This window comes from Camellia sinensis, chromosome 3, assembly GCF_055761805.1.
Source record: "Camellia sinensis isolate YWXY chromosome 3, ASM5576180v1, whole genome shotgun sequence".
Classification (NCBI taxonomy): Eukaryota; Viridiplantae; Streptophyta; class Magnoliopsida; order Ericales; family Theaceae; genus Camellia; species Camellia sinensis.
In genome coordinates, this window is record NC_138963.1 from 179,082,501 (window position 1) to 179,097,967 (window position 15,467).

The window sequence follows — 15,467 nt, forward strand, 5'->3', positions numbered from 1 at the left end:
AATTTTTAATTTTAAATCTAATTTCTTTTCTAATAAAAATTTAAAATAAATATATATATATAATATATAATATAATATAAAATCATAAATTAAACTAAACATACTCTAATTTATTACCATAAACAAATCATATTTAATAACATTTTTAATTAAACATATAAATATATATATATATATATATATAACGAATTAAATCATAAATTAACCTAAATACTTTAATTTTTTAACATAAACTAATTTATTACCATAAAATTATTTTAATTTAATTTTAATTTTTTTTAATAACATTTTAAATTAAACATAAAATTACTATAAATTAAACCATAAGATTAACCTAAACATCTTAATTCATTATCATAAAATAAAATCATAATCTAATTTTTAATTTTAAATCTAATTTCTTTTCTAATAAAAATTTAAAATAAATATACATATATAATATATAATATAATATAAAATCATAAATTAAACTAAACATACTCTAATTTATTACCATAAACAAATCATATTTAATAACATTTTTAATTAAACATATAAATATATATATATTTAACGAATTAAATCATAAATTAACCTAAATACTTTAATTTTTTAACATAAAATTACCTTTGCCTAATTTTAACCCAATTTATTATTTAATAACATTTTCAATTAAAAATTTACATATATAAATTAAACCATAAATTAACCTAAATGCTTTAATTTATTTCCATAAAATTTCTTTAATCTACTATTTAATTTTTAACTCAATTTCTCATTTAATAACATTTTAAATTAAATTAAATCATTTATAAAAGATGACAATTAGAGTTAGGATTTGATTAGAATTAAGATTTAATTTAGAGAATAAATTTTTAACTCAATTTCTCATTTAATAACATTTTAAATTAAATTAAATCATTTATAAAATATGACAATTAGAGTTAGGATTTGATTAGAATTAAGATTTAATTTAGAGAATAAGATGAATATAAAGATATTATTGACATTTGATTCAATTTTTGACTTAGGACTTTTGCATTTACCCACTCCCAATTGGAGAGAATGTGACACACCTTCCGTTATTTTTAACAAAAAAAAAAATTAACCGTAACATTTTAGTCTAAAACTAAAAAGAAATTCTCTACCTATTTTTGAACCATAGAGTCGTAAAATGCTCAAGGCTAAATCATAAAAAGGAAATTGAATTTTGCCCTATTTGATTTGGCAAGCACATACGCAATGCTTCTTTTGTGTGACTTTGATCATTCTATCGTACCAGAGCATCTCTCTCTAGCTTCTTTCTTTAGGGTTTTCACAATCGGCGCCGTTTGGAAGGGGTAGGGGGCTCCGGCCTCCGACCACCCCTCACCCCTCTCCCCTCCCTTTCTCTTTCCTTCTTTATTGCTGAATAAACCTTGGGAGATCTCTATTCCTAACCTCTCCTTCTTTGTGAGGCTTCTCTTCCCCCATGGTGAAAGCTTGCTAGGTTGCTCCTCCTCCCACCGTTGCCGGATCTACCTTGGTCTTCTTCTCCATTGCTCACCGTCGCTATCTTCCCTTTCCCTCAACCAGATCTGTCTTGGATATGTTTGCCTCCATTGTTCACAAATCAGATCTGGTTTGCCTCCGGGTATGAGGTGTATTTTCCATTTTTTTTTTTTTTGTTTTCTTGTTTGGGAGTGTTTGTATAAAATCCATTAGTGCTATTAGGTGGCTTACTCACTCTGTAGTTACAATCTATGACCTATCTTAGATACGCTCTATAGTTAATTTTTTCGACCTCTGCTTTGTAATACGAACACGAGCACTTGTGCGTTTGAGATTCTCATAGTTTTTATACATGTGTGCTCGTTTGTTCTGATTTTTCTTAGCTTGTTGTAAGCCTTTTGTTGGATGGATTCCTATATAAGTGTCGTTTGGCTTCAGTAATGAGATTTCTTTCTGATCCAAAAAAAAAAAATTACATATTAATAGCAGGGAGTAACGGCCACGGACATCCAATTTCCACGAACATCTGAATCCAAAGACAAGCCTAATATAAAAAACCACTCATATATAAGGGGTGTTTGGGAACTTGGTTTTTTAGTTTTTTACTAAAAGACAAATTGGTTACAAAACCAAAAAAAACAAATCCAAACAAAATATCACATCAAACCCCATAATCATTTCACTTTTTCTCTCACAAACATCACATCTAATCACAAAAAAATCCAACTATCTTCTCAAACACAAAAAATTTCTCCAATAATATCTTACAACTAAAAAAATCTACAAAAAAACTCATTTTCCAAACACCCACATAACAATCTTACTAAAAATTAAAGAGACCAAATATGATTAATTGTTAAAAAAAAAAAAAAAAAGGGATGAATTGCACTAATAATTCCTATTGTTTGAGCGTTGTGTTACTTTGATACTTGACTTTCCAATTATAACACATTTAGGCCAAGTTTGGGCTATGTAAAAAAAGTCAAAAAGTAAAAAAATTACTCAAAAAGTTAAAAAGTTAACACTATTCACCAAAAGCCAACAATTACAGCTGCACAACTCCCAATCTTAATTTTCCTCTACAAACCAATTTTTACAATTTTTTATTACACATTTTTTCATGAAAAATCAAAAAATTAATCCAAACGTCCATATTTTTTCCCTAACTTTTTAGTCTAAAAAGACAAAAAGTGCATTTATTTAAGGCACCCCAAACAACCCCTTAATCTTAAATTTTGAATCTTATTCTAAATAAAAAAAATTGAAGATACCATTGCCTAATTTTAAAGACAAAATCGTCAATTCGATAAAATATAAACTAATTTGAAAAATAAATGTCAAAAAAAATATTTTTGAATTCTTAAAAATTATTTCTACCCACTAAAGATAAAATTATATAAAATTGATAAATCTTTTGAAAATTTATTTATTTTACCAAATTAATTTTTATTGTGTTTGAATGATGATCATGTAATGGGTAATTATTTTTATTTTCATTAAATTAGTTTCTATTTTTTCAAAATCAAATATGACGACAACTTTGATATCATTATTCAATCAATCCATTAAATCAAAAAATCTAAAGCTAAAAACATTTCATATATTAAATATATCAATTACACATTAAAATCCTAACAACCACTCATTACATGATCATCATCCAAACACATAATAAAAATTAATTTGGTAAAAAAATAATAATAACAAATGTCTAAAAGATTTATTAATTTTACATAATTTTATCTTTGGTGGATAAAAATAATTTTTACAAACTCAAAAATATTTTTTTGACATTTATTTTTGTCAAATTAGTTTATATTTTATCAAATTGACGCTTTTACCCTTAAAATTAAGTAATAGTATTTTCAAATGTCCTTATTTGAAACAAAATTCAAAATTTATGGTCAAATATATCACAATTACAAAGTCAGAGACCAAAAGTAACACAAGTCCCAAACTGTAGGAACTATTAGTGAAATTCACTCAAAAAAATAATATCTAAACATTCAATAATGTTTGGGCATGTATGTTTTTAGTAAGATTGTTAATAAGAATTTAAGTAGATAGAGTATTTCTCCATAAGAGAATGTTATCAGTCAGAGAAAATTCAAAAGAACATTTTGCTAATCAATGGCATGCTTAATGGAACAGAAGGAAGAGAAAGAATTCATAAATCATACTTTTGAGTACTCAAACCCCCCGCCCAGTCAGATGTCTGGTTAACAACCATTAGGATTGCATGCATAACTCTTTTAGATTGCGGGATTCACCAATTTGCGAAAGAGGGTTATGAATACTTAACTATTCTTGAGACGAAGATTTATCTGCTTTGTCATCCAAGACACCAGAATCTGACTCCAAATTTGTAGGATTGAAACCGGTGTCAGTAGTGAGGGATGGATGATGTGCTGCCTCACAAGCATTGTTGCCTCTTGCCCAAAAAGATTGCATCCTCTTATCTTCTTCACCCATTCTTTCAGCATATTTATTAATGTCAAAACCTGCATTATCCTTACCAGAAAATGCAGATTCGAGTTGGTCCATGTCAAATAGGTCCTCCACTATTTTCATGGTATTAGGATCACCTGAGTAAACAAACTTGACTTTGTTGGCTGTCTTTTGCTCTAAAAATGGCTTTACCAACTGCAATCATGCAACCATGTAAAGTTTTTGCAGAAAACAAAAAAAAAAAAAAAAAGAATCCCGGCAAAGAAATGGCAACTATCATTTCGACACAAACCAATTATTCAATAAAAGTAACCCATAATTAGCAATAAAGGCATGGTATAAACCATGTAATTAGTATAAATGAACACATACCCCTTCATAACGGCCAGAATCACCCAATTAGATGTACAAGTCAAGCAAGATGATCATATAGCTCTAAACATATCATATCTTCAAAAGCAGACTTCTATATCAATTCTTAAAGATGGCATGGATTGGCTAATCATCAAAAACTTTCAACGGTACATCCTAAGAATCATAGACACTTCTCATGTGTATGTCCAAGTCCGAGACCGACACCGACACTCCTAACATGTCTTGGACACACATGAAATACAATATAAATTTGAACCAAATAACTTGGGACAAAATGATAAAAGAAAAATTATATAGATTTATGTCTACTAATCCCTCCTTTAAAGTTTAGGATTTAGAATTATGTTGTATTTTTTTTTTTTTTATCATCATATTCATATTATAAAATCAAATGTTCTGTGTGTGTTCCCCACGTGTTGTCTCATGCATTTTTTTTTTTTTTAAATTGATGTGTCAGTGCCTCTATCGTGCATGTCCATGCCCGTGCTCTATGAAGCACGGACACCTCTCCGAAGGCTCTATACCAATATCGGACACGCGGTAGACACGTGTCCAACATGCAACTGAGAGTGTCCCAATTTTATTTTATTTTTTTTGCAGCCGGACACGTTTGAACACCTTCCGGACACGTTTGGGGTCAATTTCACAGGTTATGGAACTTTTGTGAGATCAATTTGTAAAAAAACAAAAACAAAACAATATGTGCCCTAAATCGAGTTAGAACAAAGCAGAAAGAGAGAGAAAAGAACAAAAGAACAGAAGAGAAAGAGAGGAGACCTGGTCGCTCGTCGTCGTCGTCGCTCGTCAGCTATTATCTCAGGTACACATTCGCTTCTTCTTCTTCGTTGTTCTTCTTCTTTTTTCGTTCTTCGATCTTCTTCTTCTTCTTTGGTCTTCTTCTTCTTCTCTGATGTTGTCTCTGTCTCAGTCGTTGTCTCTCTCTCTCTCTCGTTGTCTCTCTGTCTCCGATCTTCTTCGATCTCTTTTTTTTTTTCTTTTTTTTCTTTTTCTTTTATATGGTCAGTGAGTGGGACTCTCTCTCTCTCTCTTCTATTTTTTTTTTCTAATTCATTTTATATTTTCTTCTCTCTCTGTGTCTCTGTTATAATTTTTTTTATTTGATAAGTAAAAAAAAAAAAGTGCCTCTATTATAATTTTAATAGTGGTATTTTGTATTTTTTATTACCTTTGAATAATTTTTTTTTTAATTTTATGACATATAATAAATAAAATTAATTATATATATTAAACGTGTCCCCAGCGTGTCGTGTCTCCTATTTTTTGAAAATTTACGTGTCCGCATGTCCGTGCCGTGTCGCGTGTCTGTGCCCGTGCTTTATAGCCCGTGTTTGTTTTGGTTGGTTTTACTTAAAACCAAAGACTAAAAGTTCATCCAAAAACAAAAAAACAAACAAAAAACTTATTTTTAAAATTTTATAAGTACAGAATGTCTACAAATCAATAAAGTTAAAAAAAAAGTTTGAAATAAAAACTAAATTTGCAATACCACAATGTTGTTGAGAACTAGAACTCTGCTTTATAATCTAGGACGAGGAGGTCTCCTGTCAACTGCAGGTCGAACACGTTTGTGACAGACCATCCATTCCAATGTCCATTTGTATCAACAGTTATGATTAAACCGATAAGATTCTATATCAAAAGTTCATATAGTACCCCGAAAAAGAAAATGGAAGAGGGGGAAAATGGTAGTACCGTCCAGAATGGTTCAAAGAACTTGGGTGGGTTGTATAATATTGCAACACCCAGCCTCTCAGGATAATAGTCTTGCAAAACATGGGCTGTTTCCCGTGTTGACATGACTGAGATATTTGACAAATTGTAACAATGGAAATCAATCAGCCAGACCATCTCTTCCTGGTGTTGTGGTAGATTCATAATTGCATTCTCCATGCAATACACCAAGTACCTAATTTGTGCTTTTGTTGACTTTGAGTTCTGCAGTAAAATACAAACTTGAAAAATGTTGTCAAGGCAGAGCAACAAGTGGCATGGTAGTCCTCTTTCAAAACTTGAATATTAAGAACATCAATAGATCCTAATCGTACCAAAATTAAGGGTAAATAACACTTTGCATTTTCAGTCATGTCGCAGTGTAGTCCTTCTGTTAGTTTGGTGTTAAATTTGCTAACGAAAATTGTCATGTGGGCCCTCACATAAAGCGTTTTTTAGAGGCAAAAATGTAATTTTCTTCCCTTTTCAGTAGGGAGAGAAAATACAGTAGAGAATAGAGGAGAAGAAAGAAGAAAATTACACTTTGGTCCTAAAAAATGGCTTCTGTTCTGTGCAACTTGATCGAAAGTGTAATTCGGTGTAAATTGAAGCAGTGCAAAGTGTAACTTACCCCAAAATTAGCATACGTCCAAAACACGTCAGCTCAAAACAAATGCAACATAGGCATTAAGTTCCTCACTAAGAGTAGCAGTCCAATCAATATAATGATAAAAACCATTCAAACTTATTTTTCGTCTTCAAAAGGTCATGTATCTAACAATATGGATGATCTATTGCCAAGTATCAAAGAGCATCTCTGCATTTAAGACTACTAAAAAAACATGGAAGGAGGAGCAAGAATCAGATGAAACCTGGCAACTCGGTCTCATGACAAGAACTGGTCTCCCATGCTTGTCTGCATACTTTGACCTGTAAATTTTTCCTGTTTCTGCCTCACGAGCAACCTCATCCTACATAATAAGGGAAGGACCGCAGGTAAATGAATTGTAAAGACAAAAACTATCTTGAAAAATATCACTGCGAGAGCTGGGAAATTTTCTGCAGCCAGGTGGTTCCCTAAGCATAATGGGACCTCATCAACTTTGCTAGTAGATTCAATCATAAATATTCAAGGTTTCAGTTAAGATTCTTAAACCTAACCACCCCAAAAGTTGATTTTAGACGGAGAAACTCCAAGTGTAAAGTGTGAGAACATGGGCCAAATTTGGGGACAACCACCTCATGTCAATAAAATTGAAAGCTACGCTAGCATGCCACCTCTCCAAGAACCCGAATCAATTGGGCCTTTTTTTTAAAACAATTGAATCTGCAAGAATGGTCTAGGGCAAGTTGAGTAATTTCAGACTCGACTATTGCCAGCTCAAAGCAGACCATAAATTTATACAAATGCTAGTAGGAGGAGATTGGCCTAGAAACATAATCAGAACAATAAAGCCCAACTATAAGAAGTTAGAACACATGCCATGCATCACAGGAATTAAAGGCAACAAACAATAGATTCAAGGATTCTTTGACTTTAAGATTACAAAAAACAAAGACAAATGGTTACCCATCTAATCTCTTCCGGCTTGTATTCCACTCGCCATTTCAAGGTATCTTTTAGCATTTTAGTTGCCTTCTTCACATTCCAGTTTCGTGCCTTCAAATATCGTGAGATTGATGCATCAGAACAATAAATAGACAACTTATCTGGCAATGGCCCAACCAACCTTCTAACCTCATCAATCTGCAAACATAGGAAATTTGAACTGTAAAAGTTTTTCTTTTTCCTTCTAATAGCAGCATCTTCATGGCCGAAGATTAAGCTTTAACATAGAACAGAAGTATTTATGGATGCACACTAGGGAAACATATAATATGTTTTATACCTTTTCCTGCTGCTCTTCAGATATCAAAGGATTTTCACCTCCATTTGAAGTGGATTTTTTTGAATCTGCACTCATAGCTTTCAAAGAAGTCTTCTTGAAAATTGATACCTCGAAGAAACGAGTGCTACCCAACAAAATCAATAAATAAACAGTAGAGATTAGCAAGTGCAAAAAGTAAGATTTCTGCCATGACTCTAAGAAGAACAAAACTAAAGCATACGACATTTTGTAGTTGTAAAGAACAACTTTTGATAGAATACATTGCAATGGAAAAAAAAGAAGAAAATAAATTCTTCATACAATCTAAATAGAGTGTCAGAATTGGAAAAACCGGTATATTATAATTTAGTTCTTTCATAAATTGTTCTTTAAAATAGAGGTGACCACTGATTTCAAGATCAACTAATAAAACAAAAAAGAAAAAAATAGAATATAAAGAAAGGAAGAAAAAAAAGAGGATGATGCTGATGATGATGATGATGATGATGAAATTTTTAAGATACTAGAATATATTTGTTAAGACAAACAAATAAGTTAACACTGTCGAATAGCTTAAACTTTTAGATGAGTTATGTTATGGTGAACTGAGAGTTTAACATGATAACACTGCAAGCAGGTCTTGTGCCCAATATTCACCACTTCCCTCATAACAAGCAAAAACACATTCGCTATGACAGTCCACATAGAAGGAACCACATACACGCAAGTAAATGTAAACGAAAGACACAAAAAGTTCAGCAAGTGAAACCCTTAAAGCCAATAGGAGAATAACAATTTTACAATTCCCCCCTAATCCACTTAAAAGCTTCCATTGATTCAAGCCATTCACAAAAGGCCATAGTTTATTCCATGTCCAAACCCTCATATTTGCAAATTCCAACAGGAATAGGCTCTACCATTTGAAATTCTGATATTTCAACATCCAACCTACAAAAGATCAATCTCTCTGATTTCTCTGGGTGCACAGGTCAAGTGGAAAGAAAATAATTTTTGGGCCTTTTCAATCTTTAATTTTCCTACTTCTCTAGTTCCCCAAAAAATCAACCAATATCTTAGATAACTTTTGGTCATCCGCAATTGGCCTCAATGCTCCGCCAAGTTCTCATAAACAAGATTTTTTCTTTCAACACTTTTGGCTCTAAAACTAAAGTAATCCAATATCAACATGCAATACACCAAGTACCTAAGTTGTGCTTTTGAGTATACATTTGGAAAGAGAAATGAAAATGTGAAGGAAATGCGAATTTTTGTCCATTTCTCTCATATTTTCTTTCCTTTTCCAAATATCTACTCAAATCTATGATCCAAACACAAGCGAACGATACATTAGTGTTTCATTGATCCAGAGGTTGTAGTTATACTAACGTTAGTATATAAACAAATTATAAGCTAAAAATAGTGAAATGAAATGAATCCTTCCCTGAACAGCTCTGCTCATGGGATTTATACAAGTCTCATGCAACAACTATCCTAGAATTGTCCCCTTGCAGTTGGCTCGATACATCAACACTTTGCCAATTTATTTTACCATATTCCTAGCCAAATATATGTACATGGAGGTGCATTGTTTAAGGTCAAGACACGAAGGCTATGTTTAAATTAAGGATTTGAAAGAATTTGTCAAAGAAAAAAAAAAAGGAAAAGTAAATGGGCTGTGTTTTGATCGAGGATTTGAGAGGATTTATAAAAAAAAATAATCAGTCTGTTTGGTTTGAGTTTTTTGAATTAAGTTTTTTTGAAAACTCAGTTTTTTGATTTTGCGTTTTTTTTTGTTTTTAGTGAATATTTTAAAAATTTTAAACATTTTTTTTACTTTTTTTTGATGCACCTTACTTAAAGGTATCTAAAAAGTCCTTACTTAGATGTATCTAAAAAGTAAAAAATTTATGAAAAAATATTTTAAAATTTTAATAAATACATAAAAATGTACTGAATTCTCATATTTTTTTTTATATTTTTGGTATTTAGTGAATTTTTAAAAGGTTTTTTTCACAATTTTTTTACTTTTTATGTGTATTTATGTTAGGTATGTTTAAAAAGTAAAAAAAATTGCTTGAACTATTAAAAAAATTCAGTAAAAATAAAAATATACGAAAAATAAGAATGTAGAATTTTCTGAAAAATGTTTCTGAAAAAACACAACCAACTAATAAAATAGTACCTTTTTTTTTTCATTTTTTCCTTCCTTCTTCCTTTCCCTCTACAAATCTTTTCACTTTCCCCTTCCTTTTTTCCCAGTACTATTTTATTTCACCAAATTCTGATACATATATATATATATATATATATATAATATTAAAGTTGCATGCTTGTAAGAAAGACCTCGATGTAACAAAGATACCACTAAATGAAACATCAACCACCCGAAATCACTCAAAAGCTGTATTTACAAATTCTAGATCTGTGCATGGAACATACTAATTCCGGGATTCTATAAATAGGTTTTTCAATCACACACAAACACACACACACACAGAGCACATGGTGCAAAGAAAACAAAGACGAAAATAGTGATCGCTAATGCGAGCGGCAAACCTGATAAAAAGAGACACAACACAAGCTAGAGTTGAACTGTTGAAGCTTTACTTAGTTGTTGTGGTTCAGCAGAAGAAGAAGAGATCAAAATACTCGGAGATCTCCAAGGCAAAAAACCGACGCAACTGAGTAAGCCGTCAAAAGGGTTTCCTCAGATGAAGGGATTGGAGATGGGTTTGTGTTGGTTTTCATTCAAGAAATGTACATATATATACTATGAATACGCAATGGCGCAAAACAGCCTAAATGTTTTATACTGTATTTTATTTTATTAATTTAAATGTTTTATACTGTATTTTATTTTATTAATTTAAATGAGTGTTCTTAGTCCTTTATGTGGACTACTAGTTAGCTGTCTTCTCATTAGCTGTGTGCGAAAAATCCACATTCTCTTTTTGAATATCCATTGACTATCTCCAACGGTGATTGAGCAAAATTTTGATAAAAAAATTGATTGGATATCGTTTAAATGTTAACAATAACATCCGTTTGGTTTAATTTTAAAATTAGGACTCTTTTTAAAATTGTGATTTTAAATATGAAATTATGAATTAAATTTTAAAAATATAAAATTTGTTTAGTTATGAATTTTAAAAATAATTTCAAAAAGTGTTTTGAAAAGAGTTTTTAAATTTTGAATTTTGAAAAGAATTATGAGTTGAATTTTTTTTATTTTAAATATTTTATTTTATTTTGTAAATATTTTAATTTTTAATTTTAATATTTTAAACTCAAAATTCAATTTCACACTCAAATCGTAACCAAATACATCAGTAATGTTGGGGACCCCCAGTGGGGTGACCCCAGCACCCCACCTCCACGTGGGGGCTGTCAATGGAATGAAGAAAAAAATAATAATAATAATAATTTTGAACCAATCAAAAGGGACCCTCAGCACCGCCAGTGGGGTCTCATGCATTTTCCCCAAACACATAATTCAAATCTCAATTCAAAAATTATTTCCAAAACTCATAACCAAACACATAAGTCGAAACTCTACACTACTTTCAAAACTCTACACTCAAATCATAAACACATAACAAAAAAATTAAAATATTTAAAAATATATTTATAAAATAAAAATAAAATATTTAAAATAAAAAAATATAAAAATATTTAAATATAAAAATTATATATTTAAAATAAAAAAAATTAAATGTATTAATATTAAAAAAATACAGCACATAAATGTATGAAATATAGTGCACATTAAAATAAATAAATAAATATTTTAAAATATAAAATATTTACCCTAAAACAATAAAATTAATAATTTTTTTTAATATTTAAAAAAATAAATCCAATTTTTTTTTAAATAAACACAAAACTCATAACTAAACAAATTTTCTTTTTTCAAAGCTTATAACTCAAAATACGACTCCATATTCAAATAATGATTCTAAAAATAATTTTTAAAAACAAAATAAAAAAAAATTGAATTTTTTCTTTTAAAATAGAGTTTTGAAAAGAATTTGGTTTTGAGTTTTAAAAAAAGTTTTGAATTGTATATTTGATTATAAGTTTTGAAATTAAATTTTGAATTGAGTTTTGAGTAATTTTGAATTGTGTATTTGATTACAAATTTTGAAAAGTGATTTGAAAATTTTGCTCTTGGAATCATGATTCCAAAGACAAACCAAACACAGCATAAAATTTTCATCTATTTTTGGTTGTTCGAACGGATGTCTTAAAAATCGTTCGAACATGAACAAAAAAAATTGTCAAAATTGTTCTTGGTAGACATTCGAGAGGATATCTGGCTTAATAATAAATTTAAATTTAATGAAAAATAAAAGGCTTCAATTATTTGATAAAACATTGGTTTTACCTCTATTTGATGTGATTTTAGTAAAGGAGTTAAAGCACCTCATTTGAAGTTTTTCATTAAATTTCAAATTTGATAAAGCGATGCTAAATTGAAGATGATCTTAGACTTCACAATTTGACTACTATAGTTAATGTTTTAATTTTTTATAAGAATAATATATAAAAAATAAAAAATAAATGATATAAATTTTTTCACTATAAGAGTTTGTTTGGAATGTGTTATATAATTACATTTTTTATCTTTTTATCTTTTTTGAGTCACATTATCTTTTTATTTTTTTACACATCTTTTCGTAAAAAATCAAAAATACATTTATTTAAATCATCCACCCTTTCTAAAAAATTTATCAATATTTGAATAAAAATAGTAGTTTGCTTTTGAATAGAAGTTTTATATTGATAGTAAACAAAATTGGTTTGAAAATTTCGAATGAACATTTTAATCTCCCTGAATAAAAATTTAATAAAACTTAATTTGGTATTGTTGTCACCACCGGAAGGCAGCGGAGGCTGGACGCTACTGGCCTCTCCTTCGGGGGTTGGTGCCGGGACCGATGGATGTGGGGTGGAGCCCAGGATGGCAGGTTCATATCCGGGGGAGGGGGTCGCAAGCCTTTCAAGTTGGGTGAATGGGACTGCTGGATAGTGTAGCTCAGGGCTCGTTCTTAGTTGGGTGGGATATCTGGAGGTGGTAGAGAGGGCATAGGAAGGTTTCTTTGGAGTAGAGCATTAATTAGGGCTTGGTTTTGCTCGGCCAGGCGGTTAATGATGTTGGTGAGCTTGGTGAAATACTGCGGTGGGTTGTTTGGATTGGGAGGGTCGACTTGATGGTCAGCAACGTTGTGGTGAGAAACCATGGATCTAGTCGTGACCATCCACCTTGGTGGGTGACAGGAAAGGGTTATTGGGAAAGGGTTTCTGCCAACAATGAGCACAACTGGCACGCGGAGCAAAAATGTTTCCCACAGACGGCGCCAACTGATGTTACTGCGTGTTCTAGGTGGAACGGGTCGGATTGATCCACGCTTCCTAAACTGGAGCCTAAGGTACCAAGCCCACGGAGAGACCTGCACAAGAGTTCAACGGGGAACTGGGAGTCCCCCAGCATTCCTCTCTGGGATGCCGAACTCCGAGCCATGAAGCTCCAGCTCCAAGGAGTCATGCAGAACATACAAAATAAACCATCTACCATAGCCAACTCACCGTTCGTTGCCTCCATCAGGGACAAACCCTTACCTCTTAAGTTCAAAATGCCCTCGATCGACTCTTTCGACGGTACAACGGACCCAATCGATCACTTGGAGACCTACAGGACCCTTATGATCCTCCATGCATTCTCTGACGAAATCATGCGTCGGTCTTTCCCCGTAACACTTAAGGGGTTGGCCCGACTGTGGTTTAGTCAGCTACCGACGAACTCTGTCTCTACCTTTCAACACCTGAGTGTTTCCTTCCTCAACCACTTCATTGGTGCCCAGCGCCAACGGCGTCCGGCAACTCAACTTCTTAACATCCATCAGACGAAGGGAGAGTTGCTGCACAGCTTCGTCACCCGCTTCAACACTGAGGCCTTGCAGGTGGCAGAAAATGATGACAAGGTCATTCTCACAGCTTTCATAGTCGATCTACGATCATCTGATTTCCTTTTTTCCCTCTCTAAAAACCCCCCGACCTCCATGGCAACCTTACTTTCCAAAGCCCAAAAATATATGAACGCCGAAGATACCCTAGCCCCCCGACAAGATCCTATAGCCAAAAACCCGACCCCCAGAGAGAAGAGAAAGGACTCAGAAACCAGGAACACCCAGTACACTCACCAAACACCTCAATATACCGACCGACCATCCCGAGTCGACCGGTCTGCCCCGAGCCGACCGGTCGGGGCCAACCTGACCGCCCAGCCGGTTCGAACGATACACACCCCTCAATTCTCCCATGGAACAAGTCTTGAACCAAATCCAGCGAGATTATCCCCTCAAATGGCCCCAACCTTCACTGTCTCCTTCCAACCGGCGATACCAGTCCAAATACTGCCATTTTCACTAGGACCATGGCCATAATACCGAGAAGTGTGTTAACCTCAAAAACCAGGTCGAGGGCTTGATACGTAAGGGACGTCTCAACCATTTCACAGAAAGCCGGCCCTCAGCAGAGGCAAAGGACTGAACCTATTAGAAACAACCGCCGGCGCACCCCTCCTCGACAACTCGCACAACCTAACCAAGGTCATGATCGCCCTCCACAGCAACCCCGGGCACAAGGCAACCCTACCCCCCCTGCTGGAGAGATCAGAGTTATTGCTGGCGGGCTTGCTTGTGGAGGACTATCCCGCTCGGCTCAGCGGACAGAACTTAGAAAAATAAGGCAGGGCTTAGACAAAGAAATTGTCACATTGAACGGCCCTTCCAAACAGCTCAAGCAGTGGATGGAACCCATCACCTTTATGGAGGCCGACTGCACAGGCATTCGTTACCCCCATGACGACCCCCTCGTCATCTTAGCCCTCCTCTCCAATTACAAAGTCAGAACGGGTTCTCGTCGACAATGACAGTTCTTCAAACATCATTTTTCTAAATGCCTTTCGCCAGCTCAAGGTCGAGAAAGAAAGTCAGTCTCCTCTCCAAACTCCATTGGTCGGTTTTACTAGAGATCGGGTGACCTCTATCACCTCCATTGATCTTCTCATCACAATCGGAGAATACCCGCGGTAGACCACAAAGTTGCTCACATTCCTCGTCGTTGACTGTCCCTCCGCTTACAACATTATCCTCGGCCGCACCGCCCTAAATGCTTTCCAAGCTATCACATCTACTTTCCATCTTGCCGTCAAATTCCTCACCGACCTTGGGGTCGGCACGGTGAGGGGAGAGCAGACCGTGGCCAGAGAATGTTACGTTGCTTCACTTAAAGAGGTCAAGCTAAAGGAGGCTATGATCATTGAAGGACTCGACGTCAAAAACGAGGACGAGCTGGTCAGAGGGGAACCAGTGGAAGAGCTTGTCGAGGTCCTCATCGATCCCACCAACCCGACAAAAACTGTCAAGATCGGCAGCCAACTATCCTCCCAGGCCAAGGCCGACCTTACGGCCCTCTTGATTGAGCACAACGACATATTTACCTGGACCCACTCTGACATGCCAGGTATTGACCCCTCCTTTATCACCCATCGTCTCAGCATTGAGCCCCATTTCC

The 15,467-nt window shown here is 33.6% G+C and overlaps 1 protein-coding gene and 1 long non-coding RNA gene across 2 annotated transcripts in view; one reads left to right on the plus strand and one right to left on the minus strand.

Annotated features, from left to right (window-relative positions):
- Positions 1 to 5,900, plus strand: part of LOC145822948 (uncharacterized) — a 6,306-nt gene extending 406 nt beyond the window's left edge. The window contains exon 2 of the long non-coding RNA XR_014364817.1: positions 4,894 to 5,900. This is a non-coding gene — a long non-coding RNA (uncharacterized LOC145822948). The remainder of the gene's footprint in view (positions 1 to 4,893) is intronic.
- LOC114279413 (uncharacterized) lies at positions 3,500 to 10,730 on the minus strand. Its single transcript, XM_028221651.2, has 6 exons — positions 10,449 to 10,730; positions 7,914 to 8,037; positions 7,595 to 7,771; positions 6,897 to 6,995; positions 6,007 to 6,249; positions 3,500 to 4,113 (listed from the first exon to the last, which is right to left on the minus strand). Exons 2-6 carry the CDS (start codon positions 7,986 to 7,988, stop codon positions 3,772 to 3,774), a joined length of 936 nt encoding a protein of 311 aa, XP_028077452.2. The 5' UTR covers positions 7,989 to 8,037; positions 10,449 to 10,730; the 3' UTR covers positions 3,500 to 3,771.
- Positions 10,731 to 15,467: the final 4,737 nt, after the last annotated feature.